Source organism: Pleurodeles waltl, chromosome 6 (assembly GCF_031143425.1).
Source record: "Pleurodeles waltl isolate 20211129_DDA chromosome 6, aPleWal1.hap1.20221129, whole genome shotgun sequence".
NCBI classification, from domain to species: Eukaryota; Metazoa; Chordata; class Amphibia; order Caudata; family Salamandridae; genus Pleurodeles; species Pleurodeles waltl.
The window spans coordinates 250,407,427-250,428,595 of record NC_090445.1 but is presented as its reverse complement, the minus strand read 5'-3'; the positions used below and the strand labels follow the sequence as shown (position 1 = coordinate 250,428,595).

At 44.3% G+C, this 21,169-nt stretch overlaps 1 protein-coding gene across 4 annotated transcripts in view; it reads right to left on the bottom strand.

Annotated features, from left to right (window-relative positions):
- Positions 1 to 21,169, bottom strand: part of MAPT (microtubule associated protein tau) — a 755,319-nt gene that overhangs the window by 85,131 nt on the left and 649,019 nt on the right. For all 4 annotated transcript variants that reach the window (XM_069238040.1, XM_069238043.1, XM_069238041.1 and 1 more), the window contains one exon: positions 5,598 to 5,710. In XM_069238040.1, the coding sequence (XP_069094141.1) occupies positions 5,598 to 5,710 (113 nt within the window). The remainder of the gene's footprint in view (positions 1 to 5,597; positions 5,711 to 21,169) is intronic.

The window sequence follows — 21,169 nt, the reverse complement described above, 5'->3', positions numbered from 1 at the left end:
ATTTTGTTACAATCCCTTTGGGGATTTTTAGGATGTCAGGAGAATCTCTGACCCTATTTAAGTTGCTGCCACCATTGATGGGACCTAGGCCCATCTCTTTTCTTTCCCTTTCTATGGCTAGGAGCTGCTTTTCCAAAGCCAATCTTTTGACCATCCTGGCTAACAGGGGGTCATCTTCACTGAGAGCATCCTCAGTGATTTCAGAAATGCTGGACCCTCCTGTGAGGGAAGCAACATTTCTGACTATCATTTTTGGACACAGGGCTTGAGAGGCCCTGGTCTCCCTATTTAGGACTGGAAGGGGGGAATTGCCCTCCAAGTCACTAATTTCTTCCTCTGTGAAGTCATCCTCAGAGGGGTTGGCTTTTTCAAACTCTGCCAACAGCTCCTGGAGCTGAATTTTGGTAGGTCTGGAGCCAATGGTTATTTTCTTTATATTACAGAGAGACCTTAGCTCCCTCATCTTAAGATGGAGGTAAGGTGTGGTGTCGAGTTCCACCACCTGCATCTCTGTATCAGACATTATTCTGCTAAGAGTTGGAATACTTTTTTAAGAATCTAAAACTGTTTCTAGAATCTAATTCAAACTTTTAACAACCTTTTAAACTCTAAAAGACAATGCTAAACAGGGACTTAACACACAAGGCCCTAGCAGGACTTTTAAGAATTTAGAAAAATTTTCAAATTGCAAAAATCAATTTCTAATGACAATTTTGGAATTTGTCGTGTGATCAGGTATTGGCTGAGTAGTCCAGCAAATGCAAAGTCTTGTACCCCACCGCTGATCCACCAATGTAGGAGGTTGGCTCTGTATGTGCTATTTCAAAGTAAGGAATAGCATGCACAGAGTCCAAGGGTTCCCCTTAGAGGTAAAATAGTGGTAAAAATAGATAATACTAATGCTCTATTTTGTGGTAGTGTGGTCGAGCAGTAGGCTTATCCAAGGAGTAGTGTTAAGCATTTGTTGTACATACACATAGACAATAAATGAGGTACACACACTCAGAGACAAATCCAGCCAATAGGTTTTTATATAGAAAAATATCTTTTCTTAGTTTATTTTAAGAACCACAGGTTCAAATTCTACATGTAATATCTCATTCGAAAGGTATTGCAGGTAAGTACTTTAGGAACTTCAAATCATAAAAAATTGCATGTATACTTTTCAAGTTATTGACAAATAGCTGTTTTAAAAGTGGACACTTAGTGCAATTTTCACAGTTCCTAGGGGAGGTAAGTATTTGTTAGGTTAACCAGGTAAGTAAGACACTTACAGGGCTTAGTTCTTGGTCCAAGGTAGCCCACCGTTGGGGGTTCAGAGCAACCCCAAAGTTACCACACCAGCAGCTCAGGGCCGGTCAGGTGCAGAGTTCAAAGTGGTGCCCAAAAACGCATAGGCTAGAATGGAGAGAAGGGGGTGCCCCGGTTCCGGTCTGCTTGCAGGTAAGTACCCGCGTCTTCGGAGGGCAGACCAGGGGGGTTTTGTAGGGCACCGGGGGGGACACAAGCCCACACAGAAATTTCACCCTCAGCGGCGCGGGGGCGGCCGGGTGCAGTGTAGAAACAAGCGTCGGGTTCGCAATGTTAGTCTATGAGAGATCTCGGGATCTCTTCAGCGCTGCAGGCAGGCAAGGGGGGGGTTCCTCGGGGAAACCTCCACTTGGTCAAGGGAGAGGGACTCCTGGGGGTCACTCCTCCAGTGAAAGTCCGGTCCTTCAGGTCCTGGGGGCTGCGGGTGCAGGGTCTCTCCCAGGTGTCGGGACTTAGGATTCAAAGAGTCGCGGTCAGGGGAAGCCTCGGGATTCCCTCTGCAGGCGGCGCTGTGGGGGCTCAGGGGGGACAGGTTTTGGTACTCACAGTATCAGAGTAGTCCTGGGGTCCCTCCTGAGGTGTCGGATCTCCACCAGCCGAGTCGGGGTCGCCGGGTGCAGTGTTGCAAGTCTCACGCTTCTTGCGGGGAGCTTGCAGGGTTCTTTAAAGCTGCTGGAAACAAAGTTGCAGCTTTTCTTGGAGCAGGTCCGCTGTCCTCGGGAGTTTCTTGTCTTTTCGAAGCAGGGGCAGTCCTCAGAGGATGTCGAGGTCGCTGGTCCCTTTGGAAGGCGTCGCTGGAGCAGGATCTTTGGAAGGCAGGAGACAGGCCGGTGAGTTTCTGGAGCCAAGGCAGTTGTCGTCTTCTGGTCTTCCGCTGCAGGGGTTTTCAGCTGGGCAGTCCTTCTTCTTGTAGTTGCAGGAATCTAATTTTCTAGGGTTCAGGGTAGCCCTTAAATACTAAATTTAAGGGCGTGTTTAGGTCTGGGGGGTTAGTAGCCAATGGCTACTAGCCCTGAGGGTGGGTACACCCTCTTTGTGCCTCCTCCCAAGGGGAGGGGGTCACAATCCTAACCCTATTGGGGGAATCCTCCATCTGCAAGATGGAGGATTTCTAAAAGTTAGAGTCACTTCAGCTCAGGACACCTTAGGGGCTGTCCTGACTGGCCAGTGACTCCTCCTTGTTGCTTTCTTTGTTCCCTCCAGCCTTGCCGCCAAAAGTGGGGGCCGTGGCCGGAGGGGGCGGGCAACTCCACTAAGCTGGAGTGCCCTGCTGGGCTGTGACAAAGGGGTGAGCCTTTGAGGCTCACCGCCAGGTGTCACAGCTCCTGCCTGGGGGAGGTGTTAGCATCTCCACCCAGTGCAGGCTTTGTTACTGGCCTCAGAGTGACAAAGGCACTCTCCCCATGGGGCCAGCAACATGTCTCTAGTGTGGCAGGCTGCTGGAACCAGTCAGCCTACACAGCTAGTTGGTTAAGTTTCAGGGGGCACCTCTAAGGTGCCCTCTGTGGTGTATTTTACAATAAAATGTACACTGGCATCAGTGTGCATTTATTGTGCTGAGAAGTTTGATACCAAACTTCCCAGTTTTCAGTGTAGCCATTATGGTGCTGTGGAGTTCGTGTTTGACAAACTCCCAGACCATATACTCTTATGGCTACCCTGCACTTACAATGTCTAAGGTTTTGTTTAGACACTGTAGGGGCACAGTGCTCATGCACTGGTACCCTCACCTATGGTATAGTGCACCCTGCCTTAGGGCTGTAAGGCCTGCTAGAGGGGTGTCTTACCTATACTGCATAGGCAGTGAGAGGCTGGCATGGCACCCTGAGGGGAGTGCCATGTCGACTTACTCATTTTGTTCTCACTAGCACACACAGGCTTGTAAGCAGTGTGTCTGTGCTGAGTGAGGGGTCTCTAGGGTGGCATAAGACATGCTGCAGCCCTTAGAGACCTTTCTTGGCATCAGGGCCCTTGGTACTAGAAGTACCAGTTACAAGGGACTTATCTGAATGCCAGGGTGTGCCAATTGTGGATACAATGGTACATTTTAGGTGAAGGAACACTGGGGCTGGGGCCTGGTTAGCAGGGTCCAGCACACTTCTCAGTCAAGTCAGCATCAGTATCAGGCAAAAAGTGGGGGGTAACTGCAACAGGGAGCCATTTCTTTACACTCACCTTTTCAAAAGAGATTGTGAAATGTATGGTGTGTTTCACAGGTTGCCGCCTTGCAGGTGTCCATGAATGGCACTCCTGCATGCTAAACAGAAGCCACCATTACTCCTCTTGTAGAGTGTGACCTTATTGTGGTCGACAACAGCCTGTTGACCTTTGACAAAAAGGTGTTGCTGTTGCAATCCATCTTGCAACCCCTTAATTTTTTACATAAGACTATCTTTGCGTGCATGATCAAAGGAGACACACAGTTAATTAGGGTTCCTAAAGGGTTTTGTCTTCACTTGGTTAAAATTTCAAACCGCTACCCACATCTAGTGAGTGTAGGGTTATATGTGCACCATTAGGTGGGGCAGAAAAGAAAAGCTTTAAAATGGTAGGTTCATTTAGGTGGAAATCTGCTGCCACCTTTGGCATGAATTATGGATTTTTGCATAAAATCACTTTGTTTTCTAAATGTGAGATATGGTTCTATTATTGTTAGCATCTGCAGTTCTCCGGTTCTCCTAGCGGACATAAGGGTCAAAAGTAATGCTGCTTTTCATGAAATGTATTTAGATGCTACCGTATGTATGGGTTTGAAGGGGCTCTTCATTAACTGTGAGAACAGTGTTCAACTTTCATGGAACTGGTGGAGAGAAGAGAAAGAGTTGAATGCAGCACTGGATTCTAGAAATGGCTGACAGAGGAGCTCTGAGGAAACTATAATGGAGGCTGGACTCAGCTAGCTGTAGACAATATGGGAAACCTGGCTGCTGGAAGGAGTGCAATGGGTGAATCCTTTTAGAAGCACATCAGACAAAGAAATGCTTTCACTTTGCTTGATATGTTCTATTTGTGGATAGTGCTATAGCTTGAGTGAGGATCTTCCGTCAGCCATCCAGAATGTCTGAGCCTGAAACTCAAGATGTTCAGAAGCTCTGCTGTCAAAGCCGGTGAACTTACGTTTGGGTGAAGTACTTGGCCTTTCTGATGTAAGAGGAGGATGCACTACTGACAGGCTCCGTTGCTCTGAGTACCAGAATTGTCTGGACTAAGCTGGGGCTGCGAGAATGAGGTGACTATCCGTGGAACAAGGAGAAACGTCAGAAACCTATAGGTGGACACTCTGCCCCATGTCATCAAAAATGCATCCTCTCTTGTTGCCAGTCTCTGCCTGCTATATACCAGCATTCCTTGTTCTCTTCTGTCATGAAGACGTCGAGATTTGGATATCTTTACTGCTGAAACACTGAGTTCACAGGCCTCAGGTTGAGTTTTCATTAATGGCACTCTACTTCTAGCTTGTTGAGTGATTTTGCTCACTTGTTTGTGACTTTGAGTAGATGCTATGCTTTAAGCGATATACTGTTGTGATTTGCGTATGCCCATAGCTGCTGCACCTCGTGTGAAAATGCTGGTGACTTGGTTTCTCCTTGTCTACTGAAGTAATACACATATTTGGTTCTGTCCTTCCTTATTAACGCCAATGAATAATGAATCTTCAGAAGTAAAGGGGCTAGCCTGTTGTGAATCGCTCTGAGTTTGAGCATGTTTATTTGCTGTAACGTCTATTCATGTTTCCAATTCCAGCGACCACATTCTGACAAATCTTGCAGGTAAGCGCCCCATCCTTACATGGAGACGGCCTTGGTCATTATAAAGGCAAAAAGAATGGGAAGATAAGAAAGTCCTTTATTTGTATTCTGTTTGTTTATCTAGTAACGGAGGGAGAGCATGTGAATCGTTAAAAGATCCTAACATAATGGAGAATAGTCGTGGCTTCAGAACTGTCTCTACCATGCTTTTACTCAATGCTAAACAACATAATATTACTGTCAATTTTAACGTAAGTAGCAGTTCATTAAAATGCTTTTCTGAAAGTTATTAAATGTTGAGAAACTTTGTTCTATTTGTATGTGGTACTTCAACTTAGGGTGTGAAGCAAAATTAAAATTAATGTACAAGGAGTTCTTTGACTACACTTCAAAAGATGACAATGTGATGGCTGAATCACTCTCCCTCATGAGCTGGACTCCTTAATAGGTAATAGTACACTGAAAATTAGATGTAACCCTTTGTAGTTCAATTATTAAACACAATGCTATTATGTGATTGTTATGCATTGTTTCTACCTTTTTATTTCCTCCACCTGGAGTGTGAGTAATGTTGTCCAATGATCCAATCCTAGACTGCACTCGCTCCTTGAAGTCAAGTTTCTCTGTTTTAACTTCCACCTGTCCACCTCCTGTAATAGGAAACATAAATATTCTATTAATTCTTCAGTCAATATTGAGTCCAGGAAGCCACAATAAGCGTAATGGCTCTTGCATAGTTATAACATACATTATTTGTGGGATGCACTTGTTTTGACAAATGACAATTGAAGGACACGCCATGGCTACTACCATTTCCAAATATTAAAAATACTTCAAAATTCTTAATCAGGGAAAGTCTGTAGAAATTATTTTCAGACACTGTAGCAATATTCTTTTCCTGCCTACTGTCATTAAAAGTACAGTATATAATGATATACAGAGTAAAGGAATAACAGGTATCCCACGTTGCTACAAACCATATATTATAAGATTATTATAGTCTTGGTGATGTGGGCTCTACAAATCAATCAATGGGTGGAGATATTAATACACCACATAGAAATAATGGAATGTTTCTTTCATCAGGAAATAATCTAACAAACACAGTTTATTTTATCACCATGATGTTGCGGTGAGCATCACAGAAGAGAGGTTCTGCATGTTTACCTGCCTCTATAGTGAACAGTCATATGAAGGTATCATGGACCTAGCACTATCAAACACCAAAACAAACTGACATAGAGGTGGGAGAAAACAGATCCATTGAAACCCAGAAGAATTAGCAGAACAGATACATTTTGATTTTTTGGCCGAAAAGCATGTCATTAGATATTTGCTGAGGATCAAAAGGGTGTTTTCAAAGCTTAGAATCCAAACTCCTAAAGGATCTTTGTCCACTCTGTTACTTGATATATTTATTTCAGGGGGCTTCAGAATAAGAGAAGGGCCTTGTTTAAGAGATCTGGTGGAGGCATGGTACTCCAGTACATAAAAAAGAAACTTTGGATTGTTTGCTAATTGATTAGCTAGCTGTTTAAAGAGCGGATAGTGGAGCTGTTGATATATTTTCAAACTTGGGAAGTCCAAATACTAGTTGCACTGCCATATTCTAGATCCTATGTATCCTATGCACTTCACAAGCACAAGGTATAAGGCGTTACCACAACCAAATTTCACCAGGATAGGTGAGCCACCCCTGTGCTGTGCTTCTCCATAGAAGAAAGGGGAATTGTTTTTCAGAATGTGAAGAAGGAGGACCACGTGTGGATTCAAAAGATAACTCTTAGTTAAACTACACCCCAAGGCTCTTAACTTTAGTCCCTAGAGCAGGGACGCCTCCAAAGAGGTCAGCCATAACCTTTTAGACCAGACCAAATGGCCACCTATAATCTGTCACCTACATACAGAATCTCAGTCCTTTGTCATTTAGTGGCAGGAACTTAAAGGCCACCCAGTCTTGAAAGGTGGAGAGGCAATCCCGGAGTCACAAAATTGAATTTGGTGTCAAAATGTGTTGCATATTCTATAAATAGTAAGAAACCTGGGCACATTTCAAGAACAGTTGGCAAAAGGCCGACCATAGCCATTAAACAGAATTGGATAATGAGACGAGTCCTGGGGAAACCTATAGCACACTGGTCTCTTCATCTAATGAATAGGAATAGAAAATAGGGCCACTACCTGGTTACACCATGTAAGAAAGGGCCTGAACCAGTCAAGGGCATGACCGACCAGAAAAGGCTGATTAAGATGGCATGATTGGCTGTGTTGTAAATCACTCACAAATCTAAGAACACAAGGCCAGCTGGAAGAATGAGATCCCCAATGTTGCAAGTTCATCAAAGAAAGGCTATCAATGTCTAGTCTAACAGACTAAAAGTCTTTGGTTTGGAGGCTAGCCACTTGTTCAGGTGCTGCTCTATAATTTTGGTAAACTATCAGACTGTATTCATTGATCAGTTCTTGCAGCATACACTATGCACTCATGTTAAACTGTGAAAAAGATCACCCGCACATGTCACTTCATAATGAACACTAACAATGAACTCACTCGCAAACTCCATGTCAACTATAAGTGTTAGGTTATCTGAGGAGGCTTAAAGTAGACAATGGTATGTTACAGGGCAGCTATCTGCTTCAGCCAGGTCATGTGACCCTTGCTAGGAATGGGTGTGCCTTAACTATTCTTAATGTGGAGTCATTACACTTGTACCTATAAATATGGGCTTCTGTGCGAGCCAAGTGATAACATATTCAGCGATACTTCACAGGAACAATTGCGGATCACAAAGTGATGCTGGATAATATATATGGCTGAAATACTTATTTTACAACAAGGTTGTGGCTAAAAGGAGGAAATTCTTGAGCCTCAGTTTATAAGCATAAGCGGCTTCAATACCATACCAGATCTGAATCTACATACGTCTAAACAATGTGTGAGATTGTTATCCCAATCAGTTCATGCTCTGTCAAAATTTCAGGACCTGACGCATGGAGCCAGAAGACCTCATCAATGTTCATGGAGTGACATCAAAACTGTTTCTATCAGCAAAGTTGTTAAATAGAATTGAGGGAGCAGCGATACTCATGAAAACATTATCAGGTTATTCACTAATGGTGTTATTGAAAATATGGAAAAAGGAGAAGGCCCACTTTTGCTAATGCATGAATTAGGAGGAAAATGTGCAGAATCGCACATGGTTAGAGAAGAGTACAGGCCTAAAATGCTCATGATGTCCAAATAGAGAGCTAAGGATAGAGAGGATGCTGGGGATGCAAGGACAGGGGCGAGCAGAAACATTTATTCATAATGCAGCTGGAAGTAGAAGGCCACAACACAAAAGCTTGAGCCATAACTTGATAACACACTCACTGGGAGGGTGTACATTCTAATCCACATTCACAAGGGAAGTGTACATCATGGTGGATTTGGAAAGGGAACACAATAAGCTTTGATGCTTGAAGGCCAGCAGGTGTGCAAGGGAGGACAGACATAAATGTTTCAAGCGTGGAGCTGTCTGAGGAAGGACATACTGATAGGTTTCAGAACGTGAGATCAAAAGCACTGTGATTATTAGCAGAAAGAGGCAGAAGAAGGCATCCTACCTACAATCCAAGCGTTACTTGAGCAGGGAGTAATATATGAGAGGTCGACACCATGCAATACGTTGATTTTCCAATATGCAAGGCCAAGGGGGGAACTTGGAGGATGATTCAGTATTTGCACTCCCTAAACGATGTAGTAATACCAGAATTTCCAGTGGTACCCGACTCATCAGTCATACTGACAAACATTCCCAAAGATGCCACTTTTTCCGTAGTCGATTTGAAAAATGCGTTTTCAGCATTCCATTGCATTCCGACAGTCAATATTTGACTGAATTTACATTTAAAGAGATGCAATATTGCTACAGAAGGCTCCCACAAGGCTTCTGTGAGTCCCGAGCATTTTAAACAGGACAGCGAAAAAGAATTGAGCAAACATAAAATGCAAGAGTGCTCTTTTACAAAACATGGATGATATCATGGTTTGTAGCGCTACTGAAGACTTATGTAGAGACGACACCATCGGTCTCCTCTGCATGCTTGCAGAAAAAAGTTACAAAGTGGACAAAAATAAATTGCAATACGTGCAGACAGAGGTCCACTATTTGGGACAGATAATATCTAAAGATGGGAGGAGGGTGACACTGGACACAGTAGAGAGCATCAGGAACATGCCTAAGCCCACAACCACAAAACAAATGCAGAGGTTTTTAGGACTCTGCAATTATGTGAGGCAGTGGGTATTTGATTACGCGACTCTTACCGCACCACTTCTAACTGCCTTAAAGGAGTTCCACACAAATGCAAACAAAATCGACTGATGAAAAGGAGACCGCCTTCCTGGAGCTAAAGAGAGCAATCACAAATGCTCCAGTGTTAGGTACACCGTATTATAATAAAACATTCTACCTCTTCTGTCATTGTAACAGAATGACAATGACAGCGGTACTAACTCAAAAGACCTCCAAGGGGCACAAACCAATTGCCTACTACAGTGGGCTGCTAGATCCCATCATGAAAGGGCATTATCCATGTGAACAAGCACTGGCTACAGCAGCTTTTGCAGTCCAGAAAAGCACCACCACAGTGATGGGATCACCTTTAACACTGTATGTCGAGCATGTGGTATTCGCCATCTTGCAAAAAAGCAAGAGCACCCTCACAACTCAAAGGGTATCTGGATATGAAATAATGCTTTCAATTCCATCATTGCAAGTGGTTCGATGTCACACAGTTAATCCAGCAACGTTCTTTGCACACCCAGTTTCTGACGATAAACAAGTACATGACTGTGCCAATAACAAACCAGAAGAAGAGATTAAGGTGCACACACAGTTTCTGACGATGAACAAGTACATGAATGTGCCAATTACACACCAGAAGAAGAGAGTAAGGTGGGAGAAGACCCCATCCCTGGGAGCATGTTGCTCTTTGCTGATGGGTCCTCTTTCATAGATCAGGAGACTGGGATTAGGCACTCTGGAGCAGCCATTGTAAGAGCCGAACAGCAGGGATCATCTGACACCTTACAGATAGTAAGTCAAATGCCACTCCCTTCCCATTCCTCAGCACAGGCTGCAGAATTAGTGACCATCATTGAAGCGTTGCAGCAAGCCGAAGGACTAGAGAGTACCATTTATTCAGATTCAGCATATGTCATCACCACTGTGCATTCTAGCATTCACAGGTGGGAAAGGAGGGGATTTCTTAAATCTGATGGGTCCCCTGTAATACATAAAGGTTTATTGGCACAATTGATAAAGGCTTTAACTCTACCATCTAAGGTAACAGTTATAAAATGTGCAGCACGCACTAATCAGCAAGACCTTGTCTCCAGGGGTAATGCCTTGGCAGACTGGGAAGTAAAAGAAGCGGCTAAAACATCTCCAAATTATAGTGAACAAGATGAACACACATTAGGGATGATGACAAGCAGACAATAGAATGCTACTGAATTACCCACTCGATATACAGCTGCAGGACAATTACATTTATGCGAATTGCAAGAACAAGCACTAGCTCATGAAAGGGAGCTGTGGGAACAGCAAGGGTGTATACAGTCACCAAAAGATTTCATCCATAGGCAAGAAAGCACAGGTAAACCTGTAATGCCACAAGACCTGTTTTATACAGCCTTAGAGCAACTATACCTCCGTGCACACACTGCAAAGGAATATCTTCTTGCTACTTTACAGACAGATTGGTTCATTCCACAATTATCTGAAATGATTACTATGTATATTGCAGAATGTGCAGTATGCCAACAATACAACCCTAGACCCACACTAAAAGTAATTACCTCAACAATACCTCGTCCGACAGGCCCATTTAAAAATCTACATTTCGATTTTATCGACAAGATTGAGAGATGTAACAATTACAGATACCTTATTGTTGTGGTCTGCCCTTTCTCGAGGTGGATCGAGGCAGGACCATGTGTACATAATGATGCTAAAGCAGCAGCAAATTTTCTGATAAGGGGGGGATACCTAGGTGGGGAATTGCAGAAGCGATCCACTCAGATAACAGCACCCACTTTGTTAATGCAGTGTTTTAGCACATCTGCACCTCTCTAGGAATAAAACATAAATTGTCATCTGTTTATCACCCCCAAAGTAATGGTATAGTGGAACGCCTTAACAGCCTATTAAAAAACAAAATCAGTAAACAATGTGCTGCACTGCAGAAAAACTGGCTTTAATGCCTTCCACCAGCTCTATATGCCCTCAGAAATCAACCAGGAAGTGATCATCACTTGACTCCTCACCAGATAGTGACAGGGCGTCCTATGTCGACTCCCTTAACAATAGCTTGACAGGGGACAGATGCACAAAAAACAGCTGAAGTTTTAGGACAGGAGATGAACTGTTATTTATCTCAGTTATTAAAGTCTGCTAAGTTCTTCTCTAAACAGGTGTTACGACAGGAGAAGTGCACCACCGCAGCCCAGCAGACGAGTCCAGTTTCCGTGGGCCAACAAGTGTACATCTGCAATTTTGTACGACAATGGAGGGACAGCAAGTTTGAGGGCCCCTACTTAGTTACCCAGAGCAACCCCACAGCAGTGAAAGTGGAGGGCAGGAAGCCATGAATACATCTGTCAGATGTTCGATTGGCCCCTGCTTCATGTCACGCATCGCCATCTTTAGAGGAACTTTCAGAGGAGGGCAAAGAGAAAGACAAAGGACAACGTCCCCTTTAAAGATGCCAGCCGAGTTCCTATTCGACACTGCTAGCGGACAGTTATGTATTTCAATTTTGTTCTTCTGTTCATGTCTTGTTATGTTAGCAATTGCATTTCAATGGTATTCTAGCCCATGTATGGCAATATGTCAGTATACTAAGCGCTTGCAGAGAGAAGTATATAAATATGAAAATGTATCCCATAATATACATACTCGTTTATTAGATAATATGTGGTACCAGCATATGACAGAGATAGGCATACAGACTACTAATAAGTTATGTTTTGTTTGCTCCCTAATTCCACATGCTAGGGACACAAACAGGCTGCAATCGTCAAAAGAGGTACCCCCAAATATTACTCAATGTTTATTACACCTCTATCTTTGTAGAATGCGAGCACGGATGCAACCCTTACAGATAAAGCAGGGAGCGTTCTTAGTAAACACCACACAATAGGATTAGGAGTTAGCCGACATAATGAATGTCAAGACAGACAGCAAAATGTTAATAGTGAAGTTAGAAACAATGGCTGAGACAGGGGTCATGAAGTATAAGAGTAAGAAATGGAAAACTGGAATATTAGAGCATGGATTCCTGGGAATATCACGACCTGCACTTTTCTGTAAGAATTACTCAGCCACACCTATGCCCCATTATTGTCAAGAGAGGCCATATTTTAGAGTAAATGGATCAGTATATGTCCATGGCCAGTGGCACCATGGCGCAACATTTGGATGTAGAGCTCTCTCCTTATAGATGGGTAATCAGAGTGATAAGATCACACAACAAAAATGTCAGGCTATACGGGACGAAAATATATCTAGATTAACAAGGGTAGAAACACTATCCACTCTTCGAGCAGGCAGAACACCAATTGTTTTCTTTTTATGTTTCAGGGGGAATGGAACGATCCCGGTGGAGATGAACATCAATTGCATTTCCACAAGGTATAATGCAGACATGCAATGGGGGACCTCCAGTCTGATGGACTACAATTGGCAGTGCGGAAAAGGGCTGTACAAGCGACTTCCTCCCGGATGGAGAGGTCTCTGTTCTTTGGTTACTGTGCACACCCCCTCCTTGGTGATTCCAGGGGTGGACATTTCAAAGTTAAATGACCATCCCATGAGCCGTCCAACTACCTTGCTACACCATTATCGGAAGAAGAGACCTGCAGATTATTTAGGCACTACAACCTGGAAAGACGTTCCGCAAGAGCACAGGTTGTTCAATGATGCCCAATTGTTCTTTGGAAGCATCTTCCCATTCGTCCAAGCGAAGGCGACTGCCCGCTGGCTGCAAATAACCCGATGGGAACTGATGAAGACCATCAATGCGACTGAAGATGGTTTCAATGCAGTTATAGAAGAAATGCGGGCTGTGAGGGTGATGCTTATGCAACATAGGTATGTGCTAAACTTGATGACGCCCATGGAGGGTGGGGCTTGTGCCAAAATCGGAACTGCCTGCTGTATGTCCGTGCCAGCTAACGATTAGGACAACGGAACAATAACGGAGGCCAAACAGACTCTACATAACCTGTGGAAGAAGATGGCAGATGAAGGGGGTGCCCCAATGAATAGTTTTCAGGGTGGTTTGGATGGATGCCATCCTGGTAGTCAGGACTGCTTAAAGGGTTATTCCCGATCCTTGTAATGCTCTTGATGTACTGTATCTTCCAGGTAGTGGTAGGATTCTGTAAGAGGTTAGCCACAAGTTGAATGGGATGTTTACTATTAGAGCGGTCAGGAAAGTGCAGGAGGACGAGGACAACATATACACACTAATGAATGTATGAAGCAGGGAAGGTGAGGAAGTAGTTGAAAGTTCAACTAAAGGGGGGAATGTTATTGAAAATACGGAAAAAGGAGAAGGCCCACTTTTGCTAATGCATAAATTAGGAGCACAATGTGCAGAATCATACAGACCTAAAATGCTCATCATGTCGAAATAGAGAGCCAAGGATAGAGAGGATGTTGGGGTTGCAAGGACAGGGTGAGCAGAAACATTTATTCATAATGCAGCTGGAAGTAGAAGGCCACAAAACAAAAGCTTTAGCCAGAACTTGATAACACTCTCACAGGGAGAGCGTACATTCTGATCCACGTTCACAAGGGAAGTGTACATCATGGTGGTTTTGGAAAGGGAACACGATAAGCTTTGATGCTTGAAAGCCAGCAGCTGTGCAAGGGAGGATAGACAGAAATGTTTCCAAGCGTGGAGCTATCTGAGGAAGGACATACTGATAGGCGTCAGAACATGATATCAAAAGCACCATGATTATTAGCAAATGTATCCATGACAGATGTGTAACCTTCGCTTTCCTGTAAATGCATAATTAGATGCTTTCCCAAGGAGAAATACTGCTTTGTGCTAATGTAAGTAGAAATAACAAAGTACCAAGTAAGCGCTTAAATTAATATGCATGACAAGTGATAAGACGCATTCAAGGCATTTTGAGACTATAAAAGATGTTGTTTGTGATGACGAAGTTGAGTGCAGTATCTTTTGCTGAGCTGTGCTGCCCTCCCTGCCATGATTCATAAATGCTCATATTATTTGTCATTTTTTTATTTCCTGACTCCACAACAACGGTCATTCAGAAAGCCCTTAATCAGTCCCCGCCCCTGACAAACTCCTCTGATGGCCTGATGAAGTCAAGGCTGTTGGGGGTTTAGCCATCTTTCCACCTTCCCTATTTCAAGTGGACATACAAAAGGCCAGTGAAGGAAGCTGGCTCTGTAAATACTATATCAAAGTGAGATATAGTGTGCAGAGTCCAGGGGTTCCTCAGAGGCTTAACAGAGGCCAAAGTAGATAATACTAATACTCTACTCTGTGGTAGGGTGGTCGAGCAGTTAGGCTTATCAGAGGGTAGTGCACAGTATTTGTTATACACACACAGAAAATAGAAAAAGCACACACACAATGACTTAACTCCAGACCAATGGCTTTGTATTGCAAAAATATATTTCCTTAATTTATTTTTAGAACCACAAGATTCAAGTTGCAGGTAAGTACCTTAAAAGTTTCGTATTTCACACAGGTATCATCAGTACTTTGTTTGAAATAGATAAGTAATACCGTTTTTAAATTATTGGCAAAAAGTCATTTTAAAAATGGACACTGCAATTTTCAGAACAGTTCCTGGGGGTAAGAAATGTTAAATCGTTTTGCAAGTAAGTACAACACTTACAGGTTCAGTCTCTGGGTTTTAGGAAGTCCACCGGTTGGGGTTCAAGTTAACCCCAAACACCCACCACCAGCAACACGGGGCTGGCAGGGTGCAGAGGTCAAAGTTGAGCAAATTTAACGTGGGCTCCTATGGAGACAGGGGGTACTCGGAATCTGGTCAGCCAGAAGAGAAATACCCGCAACTCAGAGGGCTGACCAGGGGGATTAGAAGAGCACTGGAGGGGCCACAAGTAGGCACCAAACACACACCCTCAGTGGCACAGGGGCAGCCAGATGCAAAGTGCAACCAGGACATTGGGTTTCCAATGCTAGTCTATGAGGAGATCCCGGGGGTCACTCAGAGGCTGCAGGCGAGGTCCAAGGGGGTATCTCGGACACATCACCGGTTGGACAGGGAGGAGGGCCGCTTGCTGAACGTTGAGGCAACGGGGATCGGTTTCTCCAGGGCCTGGGGGCTGCGGGTGTGGTGTGCTTTTACACATTGGATATCTTCGTCCGAAGCTTTGCTGTCAGTGGGGTCCTCAGAATTCCCTCTGCAGGCGTCATTGTGAGGGGTGGAGAGGCCAACCCAGGGTGGGCACTTGCTCGCAATCGCCAGGGGACCCTCTCTTGCTGAGTGGACCACCTGGACACGGGCCGTGAGGGTTGGGTGCACAGGGGTAAAGACTCACACATTTTGGAGTGAGGTGGGAGTCCTCGGTTGTAGGTTTCTTCAGACAGAGCCGCTGTCCTCTGGAGTTCTTGGTCCTTTTGGGTGCAGGGCAGTCCTCTCGAGTTAGCAGAGGTCGCTGGGCCCGCTGAACACATTGCTGGTCTTTTTGCAGGTTCTTTGAAGCAGAAGGCAGGACGGTAGGGCCGGGGCCAAAGCAGTTGTTGTTTTCCTTCTTCTCTGCTGGGGGTTTCAGCTTAGCAGTCCTTCTTCTTGTAGGTCGCCAGGAATCTGGTGAGCTGGGATCAGGGAGGCCCTTAAATCCTAGATTTAGGGGTGTTTTAGGGGTCAGAGGGCTACACCCTCCTTGTGCCCACCTCAGCTCTGGACACCTTAGGGGTGGTCCTGGCTGGGGTGGTCACTCCTCCCTGCTTTCCCCAATTTTCCTGCCGGACTTCCCACCAAAACTGGGGCTTTCTCCGAGGGGGTAGCTGGAGTGCCCTCGGGCACTGTAACCCAAGGCATTAGCCTTTGACGCTCACTGCCAGGTGTTACAGTTCCTGCAGGGGGAGGTGTGAAGCACCTCCACCCAGGACAGGCTTTGTTTCTGACCACAGAGTGCACAAAGGCACTAACCTCATGTGGTCAGAAACTTGTCGGAAAGTGTCAGGATGGCACATACCGGTGAGTCCTATACTAGCAGCTGGGCTAACATACAGGGGGCATCTCTAAGATGCCCTCTGTGTGCATTTTTCAATAAATCCCAAACTTGCCTTAGTGTGGGTTTATTGTGCTGAGACGTTTGATCCCACACTTCCCAGTATTCAGTGAAGCCATTATGGAGCTGTGGAGTTCGTAATGACAAACTCCCAGACCATATACTCAATATGGCTACATTGCACTTACAATGTCTGAGAATGGACTTAGACACTGCAGGGGCCTATTGCTCATGCAGCTATGCCCTGAGCTGTGGTATAGTGCACCCTGCCTTAGGGCTGTAAGGCCTGCTAGAGAGGGGACTTACCTGTGCTACAGGCAGTGGTTTGTGCGCATGGCACCCTGAGAGGGGTGCCATGTCGACTTTATCTTATTTTCCCCACTAGCACACACAAGCTGCAAGGCAGTGTGCATCTGCTGAGTGAAGGGTCTCCTAGGGTGGCATAATACATGCAGCAGCCCTTAGAGACCTTCCCTGGCCACAGGGCCCTTGGTACGATGGGTACCTTTAACAAGGGACTTAACTGTGTGCCAGGGCTGTGCCAATTGTGGAAACAAAGGGACAGTTTTAGGCAAAGAACACTGGTGCTAGGGCCTGGTTGCCAGGGTCCCAGCACACTTTCAAAGTTGGCATCAACACTAGGCAAAAAGTGTGTGTGTGGGGGGGTGTTAACCATGCCAACAGTGGCACTTTCCTACACCCAGTTTTTACTTTCACACACAGCATCCAAATTCTGGTGCTAAGTGAAAGTAACAACATTTTAATGAGCCCCCACGCCATGGGAGAAAACTCCCATGGCGAAGGGTCATTGGCTTTGTAAAATCCTGCTTAGGAATTTTGCTTAAAAAAAAAAGACACTGCAAGTATGCCAGATAACACAGTCATGTTGATGGAGCAGTACGTCACATTTTCAATGCATTTATAGGAATGGCGCGTCTAGCCAATTTACAAGGTTTACACAAAAACACTGGCCCCACAACTGTTAATGACATATATTGCAGGCATAGGAAAGATGATACTGCCTGTTTCAACAATAGGGACATTTATTTTTCTACTTGTAAAACCTGGAAAGCCACCATTGGCTCCTCTGGACCCTTGTATTGCATTTACTATGATTGTAAAATCCTGGCAAAGCTACTTAATAGGCTGCGCCTGTTGATATGTTGCTCCTGGTATTACCAGACCAGGCAGGCCATGTTCTGGAAAGATACACTTTGAATAATGTTGAAAGGGTGTTTGCCACTCTGCATCAGGTGAAACCTGAATGCAGTGCTCTCCTCAGGCTAATCTTTTTTCTGAATTCCCAATTTTACAAATAAAACAGACTTGCTTTGCCAGTTTTTTTCCATATTCCTGCACAGGGAAGACCTAATATCAGAAGCTAAAGATGAACAGAGGACAAAAATAGCCTGATCAGCAGAATACAAGAAAAGCTGAAAACATACAGTGCTCCTTTCAGGAACCAGCAGCTTATATATTCCAACTAGCCTTACACTGGCAGATGCCTGACAGCCGCAGCTTTTTTTTTAGAAGCTTATACCAATTAAATTGTAACTGAATAACTTCTTGCCGTTCAAAAATAGAGACATGGAGGAGGATAGATTGTTCAATCTTATGATGCAGAACCAGGAGAAGTATTCTTTTCTCCTGCATCATAAAATCTTCATTGATAGTCATTATCCCCACATCACTCCACAGTCTCTAGGTTTAAATGACTAAGGGATAAAAACATCTTAGAATATCAGGGAAAGACATCTTAACCAAACGGGTTTTAGAGGCACCTTGACCAACTATTGTGTGCATTCTAGAATCATAATCTAGACAGTAATTCATAGTGAAAGTCTGAACTGACTTTCAAGCATCTACTTTGCAAATGTTGGGTTCAGGGACATCACTCAACCAGGCAGCAAGTACTACCTTTTCACTTGCCAGATGAACTCTGGGTTTGCCAGATAAAGGTTTGCTAGCCAATTGTTAACAAAGTGAAATTCAAGAAACTGTCCATCTGCAGACAGCTACGGTGTGTCTTGACTCTTTGGAAGCAGGACACAGTTAATCAAGATTTCCTCAAATCTTTTGATCTGCCTAAGTAGACTGCAAAAACTGGTCTTACATCTACTGTAACTGTAGTTCTTCAGTATTGGAATGTTTAATAGATTCACATGCTTGAATCTTCCCTGTCATCAAGATGGGAGTTCCCGGTAGCTTTACAAAATAGTGTTAAAATAGACCTAAAGGCCCTAGATCCATCTGTTTAGTATTCTATCAGAGTCATTTTGTAAAAAGGACGAAAGCTGAGAGTCCACCAATCAGGCGACACCACTCTCTAGAACACTCCTGAGAAAAGCTCCAGTCCCTCAGATTTTCACAGCACTAGTGCTTATCAGTGATAAATAACAAGAGAGAAGGAAAGGTGAGCTTCTCTGGGGAGGTGGGTTGCATGTGAATCTATGAAAGATTCCAGTACTGGAGAACTACATTTACAGATAAGTAACTTATTTTCTTACTCCAGTATTGGAACCTTCATAGATTCAAATGCTTGAATTCGAGTAGTAAGCAGTAGTGAGGCACACTGTAGTGTCAGATGTGTGTGCTTCAAAAGAATATGAATATCTTTAAGTACATAATACTAAGACCACGCAAAACACAGCTGCTTAGAACTGTTACTAGAAAGTTAGAGTATATTGACATTTCCTTTTTGACACATTTCAAGATAAACAATGAGCAGAACTAGCTATAAGATGGTGGGAAGGTAGAGACAGCTCGCATTAACTAGAAAACATGTCTCAGGACTGCCTGGCTCACTGCTACCTCCCCTTGAGGCATGGAAACGAGACAGTAATGTTGCATGAAGGTGTGAAAGCTCTTCCAGGTAGCTGCTCTGCAGATGTCCTGGAGCAGTAGTCCCGCGAACAGTGCAGTTGATGTCAATACAGCTCTGATAGAGTGAGCAGGAGATGAGGAGAGTCCTTCAGTGGGATGTGTGGTTTCACTGAGAACGGGAGAAGCTCTGTGAACCAGTGTTGGCAAGACCATGTTGGAGCTATGGCTATGTATGTTAGTGTGCAAGGTTTGATCTTCATTTTGGTGAGAACCATTGGAAACCGGAGAATGGGTGGAAAGGCGTAAGCAAAGATTCCGTACCATTCCATCAAAAATGCATTCCCCATGATCCCTGATGGTGAAGCCAGCTTGCGAAGTATCAACATTTGGTGTTTGATGTGCTGATGAAGAGGTCAAGATTGGGTGTTCCCCACTGGGAGAATATGGGGTCGACTGTCCATTGATCCAGCTCCCACTTATGACAGACTGATTTTAACCAGTTTAGAGTGTTTGCTATCTCGTTTTGGTTCCCTGGGATGTGTTCTGCTCATAGATGGATGTCATGTGTAATTGCCCAATTCCAACTCTACTGTGCTTCTCAGGAGAGTTGAAGGGATCTTGTACCACCCTGCTTGTTCAGGTAATGCATTGTTGTGGTATTGTCCATTCTTACTAACACCTCAGAGTTGGCAATCCTGGACGAAAAGCTTTCAAGGCTAGATGAAATGCCTTTAGCTCTAGGAGGTTGATATGTAAGCTCTGAAGAGGTGTCTGCCACTTTCTGCTGATTTGTAGGTATGGGGAAAATGCTCCCCAACCTTCTAGTGAACAGTCCAAGGTGATGACCCACGGAGATCGTTGTGGTAGGAAGGAGAGGGCAATTGATAGATGTTTCTCCTGAGTCCACCAACTCAGAGTTTTGATCATGAGTGGCATGATCTTGACTTGATTGTCTAAACTGCCACTGGCTTGAATCCATTGGAGGTTTAGCTCCTCTTGGAGGGGGCACATCCTTAGTCTGCAGAACGGTACTAGTGGGATGCAAGAGGACATCATCCCTAATAACAACTTGTAAAGGCATACTGAAATGTATTTCCTTTTTTAACTGATTTTGCAAAACCAATTAGCTTTTGTTACCTCTCTGCCGTGGGGCAGGCCATGTTGGACTTGGATGTTCAGGTTCGCCCCCAAGAAGGCTGTAGTCTGTGAGGGTTGAGGACTTGACTTTTTCCAATTGATGGCAAGACCTAAGTTGTTGAGTAGGACAATGCACTTACGTGTGCATTCATATTTGTGCTGCTCGGAAGGACTTTGCCTTGACAAGACAATCGTCCAAGTATGGGAATACTTGGTGTTTTCATTTTCTCAACAATGTGGCCACAGGTGCTAAGCACTTTGTAAATATCCCGGGGGCTGATTTCAGTCCGATTGAACTGTCTGCAGGAAGAGTGGGTTGGGATATGAAAATATGCATCCTGCAAATCTAGGGAGGATAGATAATCTCCATGGTTTAAGTGGAGGAGGATATCCTGCAAAGTTATCATGTGGAACAATAGTTTTTTCAGATAGAAGTTTAAGTTTCTGAGGTCGAGGATAGACCTCCATTCCTTCCATCTTTTACAAATGAGTAAGAATCAGAAGTAGAATCCTTTTCCCCATTGAGAATGGGAACTTTTCCTATTGCTCCTTTCAGAAGCATCTTGCTGACTTCTATTCTGAGTTGATGGAGATATCTGAGAATTGATTTGAGAGGAGGGTTGTGAGGTGGCATCTGGGCAAACTCTAGAGTATGTCCGAATTGGACTAGGTCCATGACCCTTTGGGCTGATATTCTGTTTTGCCACCACTGGAGAAATGAAGAAATCTTGCCCCCTTAGTTTGAAGCCTCAAGGGATAGTGGTAGCCAGAGCTGTCCTTTTCCTGATGAGCTGGTCACCCCCTAGGGGCAAGTTTGCTGTATACAGCCTGTGGAGGTAGCTTTTGAGCGTATTG